Below are 17,687 nucleotides of genomic sequence, written 5' to 3'. Positions count from 1 at the left end.
AGAAATGGTTTTGTTGTACCAATGTTAGATTCTGTTTTTCCTTTATATCTTATTTAATGTTTGCTTCAGTCAGCAAGAGTAATTTATATTAATTTGAGAGGGACAATCAAGTTCAAGTGTCTATTTTGTATTAATTTTTAAATTGAGCCCATTTAGTTTGTCTTTGCCTTTGGTTGAGATTAAAACAAAAAATAATTTGTTTGGAATAAATCCTAGTTTATTTCATTATGTTTTAGAGGATTAAGCGTCTACTGCTTAGCAGGATAGGACAAACTACTTTTCATGATAGTGTCCATTGTTTTTGGTTATGGTTTAGGGTAGTGACTATGCCATGCTTCACGGCTATACATTTAGCTGGTGGACAACACATATTAAGTATCTGGGTTAACTCTAAGAGACTCTAGATCTTGAATATGCGTTACACCTGTATGTTCCTGTTTCTACTGTAATCCTGCACTTCACTGCACCATGCAGACTCAAACACTCATGTGAATCCACTTGTTTAGCTTGTTGTATTTAAATGCAAGTGCCAAGGCTGCTTGTCATTTTATCTTTGCTGCGAGTGCGCGTGTTTGTGCATTCATGCGTGTGTGTGCTACTGATTGATCTCCAGTGTAAAGCTATGAATTTTATGATGTGAAATGGGTTATTTTACTAGAACTAGTGTGGAGGATTTTTTTTTTTAAATGTGTTTGTATGTATTTAAACCTTTCTGTTCATAAATCAAATAAGCACAACACAAGTATGCTGAAGACAACCAAAGGGATATTGTCAACAATCACAGTTTATGAGTCAGGCACAGGTACTACTAACAGAGAAAGCAGGCGTATTTACACATGCAGCACATTTTAAAGAGAAGCTAAAAACTGTGTACCACTGATGTAAAAATTTTATATCAACAAGGAGAAAAAGGTGATCTTGGGAATGCCGAACCTGCTTTATGTTGTGTTGGGATTTCATGGCAGTGATGTGTTAGCAAGCTCTGCAACTTAAAAACCCCCAATCTATTTTGAGTTTTCTGTGTTTTTCGTTTTTCGCTGAATTTAAAAATGCTGCTGCGCTTCACCATTCCCGAAGACAGTAGGAAAAAATTAGCATTGTTTTTAGAAAAAGAGAAACAACAACTGTACACTAGTATCATCATGAAAATCACCTCACGACCACAAAAACAGAAGTGTACTTTGCAACCTGGTTTCCCAGTTAAACTTTGACCAGAGGTCAGTAGTTATCAAGGTTTCAGTCTAAAAGCATTGAGGCAAATACTGATTCTTCAGCAGACATTTCCATGTTATGAATAGCTTGGTAGCATTAATTAATTGCTTAGAAAAACCAAAGAACATGCATGTTACTAGCTGCCTTTTAACAATTTTGTACATCGCTAGTTCTATGTCAACTGCTCTCTGGTTTCTTTGAAGAATGTTCACAACAATAACAAGCTGTTTTTGTTACATTCTGACAATCTGAGAAAATGTAGCCAACTTTCAGTTAATTCAAATTTGATGGATCCCTTTCATTCACTTCTTTTTTTGCCAATCTCACACATAACAGGTCTCAACAAGGTTAAGGCGAATGGAGGCTACAAAAACAAACATTTCCTGAATCACATAAAAAATAAAAATAAAAACAAGCAGTGAGCGTCAGTCCTTTTTACAACAGCACAAAAACTGGTCTCCTTTCAACTGCCTGGCTTCATTGGCTTCATTACACCACAAGTGTGGATTGAAATGATAGGAGCATTTTCTGCTTCTTCGTCTGGGCTCAACAGCACATATTTGGCATCATTAGGTGATTCTACATCGATTGTTACAACTGGACTGAAGTCGGGGCAGCTGAGAAATCCCAGGCGGTGCCCTGCTGAGCAGTCTCAGTCCCAAACACAGCGTTTGTGCTGTAGGCTCCTCTTGGCACCAGCAAAGGCCAGTGGTCCTAAACTTTTCACATTACAGGCTTTATTGTCATGAGCTTCAGCGTTGTTGTCATCTTGATTGAGGAGCAGTAGAGGGGAGGTGAATGCATTTGATGATTCATGTTGGCTTTGTCTCAGTGTGTAGACAGTCTCTGAGGCAGCAGAGGGACTTGTGGGTAGTGTGTCACAGTGGGTGATGGGTAGGCCTGGGGTGTCATGATTCACATCTCGGTGTCAGCCACCGGGGTCTGGGTGGCAGAGTGTCCGTTAGTAGTCGGGGCAGGGTTGGTCCCATTTTCTGGTGGAGAGTCGCCGTTGACGGTCGGCTTTTCGAGGGGCTCCTGGGGCAGGGGAGCGACGGACACCAGGGTATTGGCCTGGTTCTCCTCATCCACCTGGAAAGACTCGGCCTAAGAAAAGCACACCAACAGTGGTATCAGAGCTCATACAGGTCTGAGAAACACATTGAACACCAGCAAGTTTCATTTCACTGTTCAAATATGACATGCAAACAAATGGGTGTTGTTCAAAACTAAACAAATGCATTCTTCGTTAATGAGGTTTATGGGTTTCAGCTGTGTGTACACTCAGTCGGGTGTTGGGAGGTTAACAATTTGCATGCTTGCTCTTTTGCTTTTAGCTGAATATATGAAGCGTTTGTAAGTGACTTTGAGTTTGGTGTGGCGTTTTTTCTGTCTTTGAGGATAATATTTGATGCCTGTGACCGAAACTTAATCCAATAAATAAGACACCAAACAAAGGCAATTTGGCAATCTCTTCCAGCCAAGCCATCGCATGGGTGTGCCCCCATATGTAAACGCTTTAAGAAATGATGTCATGAGCTTGAGAGGGAAAAAAAAAAGTAAAACCATCTGAAGCCCCCAGGCAAGAGGTTGAAGTAGAGCAGAGAGTACTCAATGTTGCTTTGAGTTAAGGGACATGCGAGTCAAGCATGTCCTCCCTTGAGGAAGGATTTGACCGCAGGATAACCATCCATTTGACCTCAAATCCATATGTACTTCTTTCAAATAAACAGTCACAGTGTACAGTTTCCTTAGTGAACTGGGTCTTGTGGGGCCTGATTGTCTTTGGTAAAGGCGGTACAGGTGGTTGCTTCGCTGCCAGCCCACGATGCATTTCTTTACCTTCACTGAGGGGGGCAATGCAGAGTAGAAAGAGAATTTTGGTTCAAACTGGATTTCTTTTTAAGGTATCCAGGCTCACTATCAGTATCAGTACACTTTGTTTAACAGCTGAACTCATGAGTGTATTTAAATGTAGTAAACAAGAAGAAAGTTATGTCACGACACCAGAATGTTAAACTTTGATATGATAATAAGATAAAAAAAATAACGATACTTAATATCTCTTTCGATACCACAGCAAGAGGAAGATTTTATTGTAGATCTTTTTGTTTTGTTTTGTTTCTTTTCTTTAATAGCTTAGGTACGATCTCTGTTAAAAATACATCGGATAGGATTGTTTTAAACATGTATCGAAAACAGTATTGTTATTTTTGACAGCAGTAGATGATAGCAATGATGTCTGTGATGTGAAAAACCACTTCAATGTTTTATGCAGTATCAACATCTGCAGTTTGTTGGCTCATTAGGCGTTAACAGAGCAACACACCTCCTCTCATCTACTCACCAGTCTGACTCCTTTGGAGTTTTTGCGGTGGGTCTTGAGGTAATAACCAGCTACCAGCAGTGCAGCCAGCAACAGGCCAGTCAGCAGCAGGGAAACCAGAACCAACTTCGAGTTCTTCCCCCAACGAGGAACAGCTCCCTCCACATCAGTCTAACAAACATCAGAACAAATTAGTGATGACATCGTGTGTCTACTACAGCAAGTCAAAATCACAGTGCCTCTAGCACAGCAAACAAATCATCTGACGCTCTGTACAGACCAAATCTGACACACATGAAAACGTGAGATACAAAGCAGATGTTAAGGTGTACTTTGTGTGTAATTGTTATACTGGCAGAAGGGGATTTTCACTATCCGGTTGCCATTGTCTGCGCTGACAAAAAGTTTGACAAAAAAAAACAACCCCACCCAAAACCTTTGTTTACGGAGATGTGCCTACAGAATTGGCAGGATTTCCTCTGGCATCAAGGCAGGGTCAAAACAAAAAGATGCCAGTCAGGAGGCCGTAGACGGCATAATGAAGAGTGACTGTTTGGCTGAAACACTGGTTAATTGCTAATAGGATAAGATAAACATTGTTAATCCCCAGCTGGGGAAAGAGGAGAATAAGGTCATTCCAGTGTATGGTGGAGTAAAGAGGGAAATGTACTGCATGCTGAAGACTGAGGGGAGTGACAGGCACACCCATAGCCCGAGATTGTTCCCTAGGTAGTAGAAAAAATGTTTTGCAGCTGACAAGTGGATTGTTTGTGGGCTTTTTGTTTGTCACACAAACTGTCAGCCTGGCAGCTTGAAGCCTTTGGAAAAGTCTCCAAACTCGGTGTTTTTCTTCTCCCCAGTGTATTTTCCTCGTCTAGTTTTCATTATGAGTCAACCAGCAAATTTGTGATGGCTGAGTCTGTTGGATGTAACCACTGACTGTTGGATGTGTATTTCACAGGCCGCTCATGGTGTGTGATGTGACGTTGGCTGAACATGTGACATCCAGTAATTGCTTGGTCACGCCCAGAAAAGGTAACCATAATGCATTTGGAGGAGAATCACAGTCACACATAATCACGAGTCTGCAGTTCCCAACTGAAGTGAATATTTTATAATATATAAAATACTATACAAAGGAGACATATACATGTGTAGAGTATTTGTAATATGCAATTTAAGCCGTACTGTACCTTATCTTTGATGTTGTCGTTGTTGAACTTGTTAACCATGCCAGCAACATCAGCTGCAAACAACAAAAGATGTTTTTGTTAGTGTTTTTTTTCTCTTATTGTACATTTTTATCTCACAAAGAAATGGAAGTAGAGATGATCCATCATAACTGCCAGTAAAGTAAATTTGAGTTTGGAGCAATGGAGGCAATAATACTGCAGGTTTACAAGGAACTGAATGTTGCCACTTATAAAACTTACAAAGCAACCTCGTACTGTAACAGCTGCTCATCTGAGGCTAATTATTTATCATCTGGCTCATGGGGTGTAACAATGTGCTCTGTCCATCTTTTTTTATTGGATTAATTACCACAAGAATGTTACTGACCTTCAACATACTTTCCAGAGACAAGAATTTCATCCGAGTTGTCCTCCTGGAAGATCTTAAGTTTACAGTCTTCACCACACAGCTCCCGCAGAACACTTTCAATCCTCACTCTGGTGTCTTCCTGCAAGGAGACCAACATAAAAGATAATCAGAATCGAAACACTTTTAATTTTAACACATAAACGGTTTAATTGAGCAAATTCTAGATTGCACATTGCACAATGTGACATTCACCGCCAATCACAAATGATCAGCTCCCTGCAAAATCACAGCTCCTACTTTCAACATCGCCTTGAATGTTCCACAACACCTCTAATCCCTTTACCCTCTGTTTCTTTATCTTTCTTTCTCTTTAATCCAATAAGAGCTCTCACAAACCTGTGCACAACCTTTTTCCTGATGTAATCTGATCCAAACATCAGAAATCTGGGAGGAGGCTTTGATCCCATTTCAGGAGTGGACAGATGGCCTACTTACAAGACCGCAAGAAATAGTGACCTCTATCTAATCTTTGTTTTTATCTGTTTTGTAATACATTATCACATTTAGTCTTGACATTTCCTCTGCCAGGGCACCAACTTTGCATGCATTGAAACACTAGATGAGCCTCTCGATCACTCGGCTGGATGGAGATATCGCTAAAACCTGCTCTATATACGACTCCATCATCCTATCTCAGATCAGCAAAAACAAAATTCCTTTACAGAAGTAGTCCACTCCTTAAGCAACGCAGGAGTCAAAGCCTTCAGAGCCTACTCTGTGCTTCACTCCTCCTCATTGAGCAATATTACATTACATAATAATGTCTTTAAGAAACATTTAAATAGTTTACACACTTACAGGGTCACAGGTAGCACCAAATGAGATTAAACTGTGATTTATTTTGAAATTATCTTAAGCGTCAAACCTGGTTTTAGTTCATTTTTTTTAACTTAGTTCAGTCCTTGTGAAAGTACTGACAGTAGGCGTAGTTGCATTTGCAAAATTGGGTTAGATGAACCCAAAATATTCAAGTTCTCTTTGTCTGAGTGTGCAAGGAGCCCTCTGTTGTATGTATGGCTGCTCACTGTTTATGCATTGTTTAAATGCTCAGTAATACATCTACTGCTCAGCCTATATGAGAGCCATAGAAAGCTGTCACTGCCTCTTAAATAAGAAAGAATTTCCTGCTGAACTTATATTTAGCAAGCTGATAGCCAACTGGCAATGGCATCAAAACCCAGCCAGAGATTGTTTCGCTTTCCCCCTGAGAGATTATTTGCTGCCCTCTCTGCTTTATCATTAATACCACTGAAAATGTACCTGTGAGCCAAAAGCTTGTTTTTTCTTTCTGTTCTGCCAGACAGATAGATTTTTATTTGATACCACACATATGTAGATGCAGACACAGGACAGAACAAGGTGTTTTCTGAACTTACGCAGTTGGAAGAGGTCTTGAGTTTTAGATTGACAGCGTTTTTGTCCTGGACTGCCTCTTTGCTGACACAGACAACATCACCCTCTGGCACCGGCTGCAGAGAGAAACCAAAACTCCTTCATTATCCTGTGGCTTTCCCTTTGTATCATCCTACACGTCATCAGCTGAATTGCAAACAATTATTAGGTTTATGCTTTCAACATGTTATAGTGCACAGCATTGTGTTTTTCTAAGAGTCCCACTGGTTATGAGATTGAGATCAATTATTAATACGCAACAAATTTGTGTCCAGTTTTGTCTGGAAGCACAACATTTGTGAACAAGACCAAACAAATGTGGCCCGTGGAGATTTTCTTCCCTGCACTACACCTTGCTATGCTCATTTTCTTAAGCAAAAAAATACTTCAGCTCTTTCCTTCCTTGTTTTAGCACCATTTGTAAATAGTATCATGTGTTATTGCCATTTGAAATGTTTACCAAAAAAGTGGACAAAATCTGTCCCATCATGCCAAAGTAAGACTAGTAATATATATATTAAGCTTCAATCTCAAGTCTCTCAGTGTAACCCATATAGCCAGACTGCATATTACAAACCAGTGATTTTATGTCAGGCTGAGTGATGTGAATGGTGATTCTGTTTCCCACCTGTGGTATGTTGTTGGGGCCGTCGCCTCTGCCAGGAATAGGTGCTGGGGTCTCTGGTTGCACGATTACTGGTACATCAGTATGTACCTCAACTGTGAAGTCTGTTCTCTCAGCCGCCTCCTCTGGAGCTGCGGTCTCCTTGTTGTCTCCTGCCTCTGCTGCCTCTTCTGTAGCTGTTGCTGCTGCCGTTGTCTGTTCAGTCGGTTCTAGAGAGCCCACACTAGGGAAAACGACTACTTGTGGATCCTCTGACTCTGCAAAAGCAATCGAACTTTACTTAATTTGTTCGTTGTGAAACCGCACACATAGGCTTTAAGGTGTAATTTACACTTTGTTTGTGTATGTAGAGGTTTGGTTTTGATGATATGGACACAAGGAAGGTGTGAGTTTGTTGTACGGTTGATTCTAAAAGGTTGTATTCACTTAATTGAATCACGTCTATCAGGCTTATGCATCACAGTTGAGCTGCTTAACATGGACATGTATGTACAATTTCCTCCTCGTCTTCATCTATTTAATCAAACACAGGCTGGCCTGTTTTTGCTTTTGTCACTGCAGTACTACAACCCAGATTCCAAAAAAAGTTGGGATGCTGTGTAACACATAAATAAACTGATTTTTGTAAATATATGTTTATTCTGGATTTGATGGCAGCAACACGTTTCAAACAAGTCAGAACAGGAGCAACAGAAGACTGGGAAAGTTGTTGATTGGTAACAGGTGATAGTGTCATGATGGGTATGAAAGGAGCATCCTGGAAAGGCTCAGTCGTTCACAAGTAAGGATTGAGCGAGGTTCACCACTTGGTGAACACATGATTGTACTACATGGGCTCAGGAACACAAAAGAGATGTCAGTTCGTGTGCAAATGATTGCATTCTGTTTTTACAGAAGTTTCACACAGCATCCCAATTGTTTTGGAATCAGGACTGAATAATACAATCTTTCAAATGCTGATTTATTGAACTTAAAGGTGTCATTAAAACATGACCTGTGGTGGTATAGTAAGCATGCATCTGTTGGCAGGGACAAATGGTTTAGCTCGGAATTTAATTCACATAGAGTTATTCTTATTGGCATCATTTTTCCCTGCGTTGTGAGCGAAATAGGGTGTTTGTTTTTGCACTGATGAGTCAATCTATTGAGTAAACTTGCAGATGATGTTGTTATGAATGAGTGTTAGTCAGTGTTTCTTACTTGGAGCTTCGGTTGTCTGTGGAATCATGTCTCCTCGTACGTGTGCCTCTGCTTCCACAGGTGGCACCGTCGCTGTGACAACTTCCTCGTCCTGTGCCGTGACTCCTGCTGTAAAATTAGAATAAGCTTTATGTCACCTTGTTTGAAAAATACCAATTTGCATATGAAGTGCCTCATTTACATAAGTACAATGGCATACAATTAAGTCAGTGAGAAAATATGACATTCTGACATAAATCCTACAAAAACACTTGTGTTACAAAGCTTATTGATAAACTATTGTTGTCAAATAAATGTGCTTCACTTGAAATTTTCTTTTTCATTAGTTACTCTTATCAGCTTTATCACAGTCTGAATTTGTGGACGTGCTGTGCAGTAACACATTGCAACAACTCTTACGGCGTGACCTTAAATCCACGGGTGTCAGCGCTGAGAAACTGTCTGTAGTTAATAACCCACTGGTGGACTAATTCCTCTGCTCAGCCTCAGCAAATAGACTGTGCCCCAGTACAAGACCTCAACTGGTCCTCCCAGGCGACAGCTCTGACCTCCTGTTCCCTCCCACCGGGACGAATGCTATGAGCTTCTCAGGGAAATCTCTCAGCTCATATAAAACATGCTTTTAGCTCTATAATGGGCTTGTGCCAAATAATTTAAAACCAGAAGGAAACAGTTCGCACTAGATGGATAGAACTAGACAGAGTTTTGCTTTTAAATGCCCCATTTTAATTGTTTGTCAGCATCTCGCGTGTATTATTTCTGTGCTTAACCCCACTCAATGCTTACTTGCTGCTGTTTTGGAGCACTGTTCTGTATTTTCCTTTAATTTATCATCTCATGTAGGCAAAAAAAAGTGTTCATACCTTCACTGGCTCATTAAAAAGGGTATTTTTTTAGAGAATAATCTGGCCTAGTGGTTGTGTACAGTTACTCAGAAGAATCAGGAGGTATTATTCACATAAACTCATTATTGTTCTGCAAGCAATGATTTGATAAAGTTGTAACGTTAGATTGTAGCTCATAGCAGGGATGATCTGCAGTTTTCAACCATGAACGTCAATTATCACCCTAATGCATGAACTCATGCAGTGCGTGAGAGCTCTTTGGTGCGCTCACAGTCAGATTTCTTTGTGTCCCAAGAGGCCTCTGCAGTGATGGAAGATTAGGTAATAGATCTTATTGCAGCAGATAAGTGATGCTCTCAGATCCATGGATCACGTCATGAAGTCATTCACTTTGAAATGCAATCTTTCTTCACTCTGAGGTTTTTCAAAAGATCCTGCGGTCACAGTGACTCACTTTAGGTTAGGCAGGAATGGGATATGCAAAATAAGTTCCTAAGATATATTAATGTGAGTATGTGGAATGATTTTCCATCAACCCTGTTAAACAGTTGAATGCCCTGATTAAATGCTGCTGAAAGGTGCCAGGTAATGATGCCATTGAAAACATCACTTTTTCCACCTTTTTGAATAATGCAACAGGCCATTATGCCATTTTCCATTTTCAGGGAGTCATATGACTTTGGGGTAAGAGTCCTTGATAAATTGCAACACTAAATCAATGTCTTGATAGGATAATTCTACTCAGCTTCTTTCATCTGTAAATTATTTCACCTGCTAAATCGTAATAATCTGGATAATTTCCAGGCCACCTTTTATTCTCTGTGTTAATTTGTAAAATATGCTACCACACCCTGCAGTCACTGAGCTGCTGTGATTTGCTCAGGTCAAATTGCATTTCATTTACCCAGATTTCCCTCTCTCTGCCTAATAACAACAGCATTACCTCACTCTCAAAGCATTCCCATAATGCTTTACCTCTCCAGATCTCAGTCTTCACACTCTCTCACTATGTCATTCCTCACTGGTTGAGATTGAGTTTTTGATTGATTTCAGGTTTGTAATTGCAGCGTGCTGCCCCCTGTGGAGCCAAATGTAACTGCCACTCGTTCCGTTGTTTACATTAAGGCTTAATTGAATACTTGCTGGCTTTGTTTTCAGTAGTAGTTCGATCTTAGAATGGATGCGCCTGCCCAGTGTTTTGTTTGTGGTGCTAAACCCAAGTCATATAGCTGTATTTGTATTGCTTAACGTTTTGCTGCTGAGTGTAGCCTTTTTGGTGACATGGCCAGAACAAATTGGTGAAACTGATATTAGTCAACAAGTCCTGAACATCTTTATGTGTGCTACCTTTTTACCTTTGGGTATTCAATATTATCTTATGGGTATACTGCTGGCAGCTTTAACACTGCATCACCTTCAATGTACAAAATTAGTTGCTTTTCTCTGTGTTTCGCTCTATTGTCTCCACATGGTCGCCTCACTGTCTCTAGTCACTACTTGAGGTTTTCACACTTGAGGCACATACATTCACACAGTGGTGGCTCTGTGACACATGTCCGCTGACTTCCTTTGATAAATCATTGTGACAGACAGGTGCCAAAAGAACAGAATAAACACTATGTGTGCTGTGCTGGCAGGTGGGGCAGTAATCTCCAAGGAGGTCTTCTAGTATTAGTGTTAGCAACTGTCCATTGCAGCTGTCTGTCATACAGTATCTGAAGGGGGGAAATCAACCTACTGTTAGCAGCTGGTTCAAGTAAATAAGGAAATACATCACAACCTGCTGGCACTTTTGCACTTTCCTTACTCAAGTCAGACCTGGACAAAAGGGCGAGAAAGCTCTCTTGTTGATCTGCTCTAGTTTCTATGGAGCCAAAATGTTGCAGAATTTGCCTCATCTATCTGTCTGTGGCATCTCTAGTTAAACATGAGGAGCATTAGCGTGGGTGTGGACCAGCTACAGGTCAAGGACTCCCTAACCTTGCTAAGTCAGTCTATTAGACCCCTGGTCTGCAGCCTACAGCTGCCACCCCTCACCCATCTCTGGGTGGTCTGTCTGTTTATTTTACTGGAAAGGATGAGGTTGAAAATGGGTGAGATAGCAGTCATAAATCAGGATTTCTCATACAAATGTGACTCACAGGAGTGTGACAGTGCAGAGGCTGAAATGTGTTGTTTCAGCTCTGCGATCACTTTATGGCATCGGGTGATTTGTAGTGGACTGGAGGGTAAAACTTGTCAGCTGTGTTGTAAATTAAAAAAGTCAAAAGATTGATGCTGTGGCTCATGGATATGTTCAGTTTTCAGGACCAGTTAGGGGTTTTGGGTGGTCTCTGATGAGGCATTGGTAAGATATTGTGGTGAGTGACTGGAAATGAATTCATATTTCCTTTTTAAAACGGAGGAAACCACAATGGAATTGACATTATTTTAACACACCCTGTTTATACAGCACATGTGTGAGTTTGAAGGGTTAAGGGAGGTCTTAAATCCGTACTGTAAAAAACAACCATTTTACTAGTCTTGCGCTAATGATGTCATGGCACCTCAAGCGCACTTGTAAAACCTGCCTGCTACATTTTCCTAAAGCAAAACATGCTCATTTAGCTTCATACACAGAAACACAGAGTCTGTTTTTGCAGCAGTTCCAGTAAACTGCGTCCAGCTATGACCATCCATTACTCATTGCACGCAAACAGCTTTCCTGACAGGCCAGAGCCCAGATAGAATGAAACCTCTGCATATAATTGCCTCTTATGACCGACATTTACAGAAACAGCAGGATCTGAGTGACCACTTTTTATTGTTTTGTTTTCATTGTAGATGTAAAAGTCTGTCTATTTTTCTTTTAAGGCAAAAGATTTTTTTAGACAACAGCCATGAATTTTTGCTTGCGTTGCTAATATTTACTGTGCATGAAGACAAGAGGAGCTGCAAGTAGTGTTCTTGTTCCTTTGAAATGAGATTGTAGGCTCCTGCACCTTTGTGCTGTAACTGATGCAGTGGTGTCCCCTGTGTTTGCTGCAGCACGGCTCCTGTGTGAAGTCAGCACACTTCCTGACAGTGTGAATCCATCACCACTTCACTGCGTTCTACCCACAACAGGAGCCACAGCTAAAGGTGATTATTCACTGATTTGACTGAACTGTTCCATGCATACCGTACAACAGAGACATTCACAACCCCTGAGCCTCGCATCAGCACCTAATACCCGCACATTCCTTCGTTTTTGTGCAATGTTATAAGCAGCCAAGATCTCAGTCATCAGTCGTGTGGCTTGCTATCATTGCACAAGCACGACAAACCTAATCAGCCCTGACTCCATGTGTTATACAGTCCGGGCCCTGACTTCACTGCTCTCTTGAAGATTTTCCCACCATATTGCTCTGAGTGACGGCTGCGGTCTGGAAATGCTCTACCCCACACCCCCCATCTCTTGGGACTCCGGATGGAGGAATGTGGCAGGCTTTAGAAGAAGACAAGCCTGCAGTTCCACGCCCTTAGCCCTCCCAACCCTCCCTGTCTGCGCACCCTCTCCCAGTCACGCACAGCTAATCCCAGGCATCTATAGAGGTGAGATGTAGGCTTCAGCTCTCACACCTCCCACGGCATATGTAATGCAAACTAACATGCCAAGAGCCATATTGTAACAGCTACTTTCTCTTCCGTTGCCCTGGAGAGCTTTGCCCACGTTCATTTGCTTCATAGTGTAAGTAATGGATAAACATGCACAGGTTCCACAGTAAGACACATTTTCTTTGTATAACTTTTCTTAATGCTCCTTGTGCTTCTCATAATGACTTCAAGCCTGAAAACTCTGCCAGTAGAGTACTTAACAAACCAGATATGATCTAGTTCCTCTAACGGACAGAGAGATTTTCACGTCCAGTTTCGTTGTTTTAACAATTTTAGATGTTGTGCAATTTAGCACGCCCACTTCTAAATGCAGCCAGTGCACCCATTCATTCATTCATTACACTTCACATCTTTAACTGTGCACCCTATTGTGTGTCTTTTTTTATGTGAAACATGAGCCCATTGGCTTTGACCTCCAGTTCCAGCCTGGCTTTCAGAGAAGTCCTGAGCTGTGTTTGGGAGGGACTGACCCTAGAAATATGGCTTTATATCCCCTTTGCCCATGGCCTCTCCCTGCTTCTGTCGGGGAAAAGCCTTTGCTGCGTAATGGGGCATGGTGAGGTGATAATGGTCTGCACACGTTATTGGACCACCATGTCAAAGTCCCAATGATTGAGGTTCTACTAGTACCCTTCCTGTCACATGCAGTAGTTACCACATGACACAGCCTTTTTTATTGGAAACCAAGACAGTCCAGCTCTCAGGCCATATAATTTATCTCAAATCTTTTTATCCATAAATGAATTTTGCAGCTTTGACCATTGCCAAAACCCATTTTCTGCTGGATTGAAGCTGACTAGATGTTCAGACTGTTTTGACAGAGTGGCTCCTCCACCCCAGCCCATCCCGATGTGGATTTTCAGTAAAAGGTAAAATAGAAGGTGGAGACAAAACAGGGAGTGGAATAACTCTGCAATGCCTTTTTTAATTTAATGTTTGCTAATCTGGTCTCCCATAGTTATGATGTAATTATGTAAAACAAAAAATTATCCAAATTCACTAAAACAAAGAGGCTAAAAATTACTTCTCTTTGTTTCAGTGTAGCTGCAGAAGTTTATATTGTGAAATTATGTAAATATATTACATAAAATAACCATGAGCTATTTTATGTTTTCCTCATGTAGTTCCGCCCCATAAGTGGCTACATCTTTTTGGCTTTTCTTGACAGTGTTCTGCATTAATGAAAGCATCATTCATTCAGAGTGTTTTCTTAATGAGTGTTTTCATGATTTAATATCCTGCTGCTCTTAAGGAATCTGATTTTGCGAGTTAAGAGCATGCTGAGGAATGTGACATTGGAGCCTGGTCCCTTAGGGTTAAACATGCCCTGCAACTCGACCCTCTTTGAAACAACAGACTGCTGACCCCACTATCTTGACCCCCCCCACTGCGCCCCCTCCCCTGTCGTTCCTGTCACAGCGATTAATGGCAGAACCCAGTCCATTCTTCTCTCTTGGCAGAAAAGCAACTGTATCTCATGGTTTCAATCAGGCCTGTAGAAGCAGCACTTAACTTCACCCAACGCTGCCCAGCTGCAGCGTTCACCCGACCCAACCCTGAGGCCAAGTGCAGCTCCTTATCGAACGCATGATGCCTGTTTCTGGGGAACACAATCAGGAGACATGACATCTGCTTTCAATCGGGAACATTATATTCCCCCCCACCACACCCCCTTCCAACACACACGCCCTCACATTTGGCCACTACAGTTTCTCTGCCTTGTGCACTACCTTGAATGAGCCTGTCTGGTTTGAGTGTATGCAGGTAGACTGTTCAGGGATCCTGTTGCAGAGTGAGGCACATCTGAGCGTCAATAGCACAAAGGCTCGACATTGATTTTCTCCAGGAGGAATTTGAGACATGTCTTTTAAAAAATCTACCAGAGTAATTACTTCCAAGAAGTGGTATTGAAAAACAACCATGATAGACCATTAAGACGCTGAATTGGAGTGTAAAGAGTTGTTCCCTGCTTTTGAAACATCAATTGCTTTCAGTTTGACTTTTTACAGTGGTAAGTGTTGCCATCTGATACCCAGGCTTTGACCTCAGCTTCTCTTCCGTCTATCTAATTTATAGCTCAGGTCACATACTGGTTGTTTGATGAAGCAGCTTGTTTGCCTTATTGCATGTGAATACACACAGAGTGAATAGAGCCTAAAAGTACAAATGCTGGAAAAAGTTCAAAGACAAATCCGTTAAGAGCTGAGTGGAAAAGCAGCCTTTCTCCTATTAGTAGAGGCTGAAAAACACTATCCCGAGTGAATGAGGCTCTTGTGTGTGTTTGTGTGTGTGTGTTTGTGTGTGTGTGTTTGTGTTTGTGTGTGTGTGTGTGTGTGTGTGTGTGTGTGTGTGTGTGTGTGCGCGCGCGCGCACGCTCCCCCAGATGTCTACTTGCCACCACTGGCGCACTTGACTCTGGGATTTGACTTGGCTCACTCTGTGCTACTTTCTTCATGAGTGGAATGAGCGCTGTGTTGTTGACATTATTTCAGCGATTCTTTGGTGCATCTGTTATTTCAATGGGCACCGCACAAACAATGATTTACATAATCACATGCTCCGGGGTTGGCAGCAAGGGTGGGCAGGGTTTGTTGCTCAACTAGAGAGCCTCCTAAAACCACTTCACAGCCCCAGCAGAGCTTAGACTGTATTATGAAAATCGTTTATAAGTACAGTTTTCAGGTATTTAAACTGAAACCTCCTGAGATTTCCAGTCATTTCACTCACAAAGTGAATCATATGTCACTCCCTGTGCATTCATCTGTATGCTTCATTCACACAAGAGGTGTCTCTGATCATCTCCTGTTTAGCCTCTGCTTCTGTGACCCCCCTCCAGGTTGTCAGGGCAACCGTTACACTGGCTAACATCTGTGAATCCACTCTGACCTCATCACAGTAAAGTTGTACAGTTAGCCTCTTTTTTCTACTTACATAACTCTGCCCTGCTCCCAACTTCAGGACTGACAAGACAATTCAGTAAGAGGGGTTTTTATGTGGCTCAGGAGACAGATGCTTCATCCTGTAGTTGAAGTAAACTTAAGTGGTCTTCTTTTTCTTTGCTTCATCTCCCATCTGTGTCATATCTGATATCTGCACTGTTGCTGTTCATCTTTTTTCTGCAGTGTGTCACATGTTTTGAGTTGCTTTGTGTTAGCAACTTGTGATTTTCAGAGAAGATCATCATTGCAGCACACATCAAGAGATTTTTTCCTCCCCGTCAAAAGTAGAATAAAAGTATTGCTGCCTCTGGTTCAGAATCTATAGGTTGATATGATGTCAAGGCAGTTTCATTTACCAAAGCAGATGCAGCTGCCTCTCGCACTGTTGATGATCTCATTCCCATAAGCTACATCCCCTCAACAGGACAGAAGGTTTGAATTAAGCAATCCGGTGTGTGATTCATTTCCAGCCACAACACAGAGCGTTGTAGATGATAGTATAGCTATAGTTAATTCTCAGCTCCATTTGTTTGTCATCTTGGACTCGCTTTGTGTTTATTTAAGATTTGAGCTCAGCATATCCATCTCAGAAGTTTCACAGATATGTTTTTTCTCCAAATGATCCGTCTCTTAATTTGTCTTCCTGCCACTGCAGGCAGCTTGTATGGCAAAACTGGAGTCTTATGTAATTACACATCCAGATTAATCTTCACACTTAAGCAAACCACTGAGCTGTATTTTTGCAAATATGGTTTGTTGCATAATGTGGTCTTGGTTTTGATTTCCTCCCATATCAGTTTGGACTTCAACTAAAGTGGGCACAGTTTAAAATCGTCTGAATTCAGAGTATGTGTCCAGTGTATCCTGCTTTGTGCAAAATTTGGTGCTTTTATCAAAAACAAACAACCTGAATTGTGTTTGTAAGATAATGTCGCAAGATGTCGCGGAGGTTAAGTGGTTTAATCTAGATAGTAGCTGCGATCAGATAATTCTTAGATCTGTTCTTGCTGTACAAAGAGCTCAGCCATGTGAGCCACATGTCATCTTTACACACAGTTGAACATCATTATTTCTCCCCGATGCCTCAGTAAAGCCCCTACTATATCAGTACCACCACATTTGAAATGCACATTAACAACCAAACTCCACACCCTCTTCTCATGCTTCAGCTGGTCTCACATTACAACCAGCTAAATATAAATACACACATTTCTCAAAGTCCTTGAAGATGATGGGAGTCAGGTCAATGAAATAGCAAACATAGCTCCAGAGGAGGCTGGAAAATGGTTTAGCACTGGACAGTGAAAGGTTCAGAGGAAATTTGTGAGAAAATGAATTGTACTGTAGAGAGATTTTAACTTCAAATCGTAATGTAAGACTTCCCCATGCCTCTATAATTATGAAAATGTTCTCTCAAGAATGGTCCCTTTGTTTGCCAAGCTGTGCTCCAAAGTCATGTTTTTCTGTCAGCATATTGGAGAAAAAACATTATCAAACCCTTTTCAAAACATATACGGTCTCACATGTAATAGATTTCCTTTCAGTGTGGAGATGGTATGTTAGCATTCCAGAGAGTAAAAGGGTTGTAGGGTTAAAACCTGGACTCAACTCAAAGACCATTCAAACAAACACTCCTCCACCCCAACCCCACCCCTCGTGGCCCTCCCTCTCTGCCTGTAGATGGCCATATGATCTCTGAGGAGTTGACATTAAGCGTTTTCAACAACTCACCATTTAAGAGCGAGGCAATAAGAAGCAAAGCAAAAGCCGACACTCTGCAGGGCCCGTTTGTTCTCAGTGCGGAGGATGCTGCCATTCTCGTCCTGAGCGTGCACACGTCCGACGGGTGTGAGGGAAAAGACAGGAAAAGACAAGGGTGAAGCTGGTTGAGCCTGAGCACTTTAGGGTTTCCT

General features: G+C 41.5%; 1 protein-coding gene across 1 annotated transcript; it reads right to left on the bottom strand.

Annotated features, from left to right (window-relative positions):
* Window positions 1-785: 785 nt before the first annotated feature.
* si:ch211-286o17.1 (hematopoietic progenitor cell antigen CD34) lies at window positions 786-17,687 on the bottom strand. Its single transcript, XM_041945107.1, has 8 exons — window positions 17,506-17,687; window positions 8,355-8,462; window positions 7,158-7,411; window positions 6,514-6,606; window positions 5,096-5,216; window positions 4,729-4,781; window positions 3,557-3,706; window positions 786-2,316 (listed from the first exon to the last, which is right to left on the bottom strand). The coding sequence occupies exons 1-8, from the start codon at window positions 17,588-17,590 to the stop codon at window positions 2,128-2,130; spliced, it is 1,053 nt and encodes a 350-aa protein (XP_041801041.1). The 5' UTR covers window positions 17,591-17,687; the 3' UTR covers window positions 786-2,127.

This window comes from Chelmon rostratus, chromosome 2 (genome assembly GCF_017976325.1).
Source record: "Chelmon rostratus isolate fCheRos1 chromosome 2, fCheRos1.pri, whole genome shotgun sequence".
Taxonomy (NCBI): domain Eukaryota; kingdom Metazoa; phylum Chordata; class Actinopteri; order Chaetodontiformes; family Chaetodontidae; genus Chelmon; species Chelmon rostratus.
Note: the sequence above shows the minus strand (reverse complement) of the source record. Positions and strands in the feature narration are given on the sequence as shown.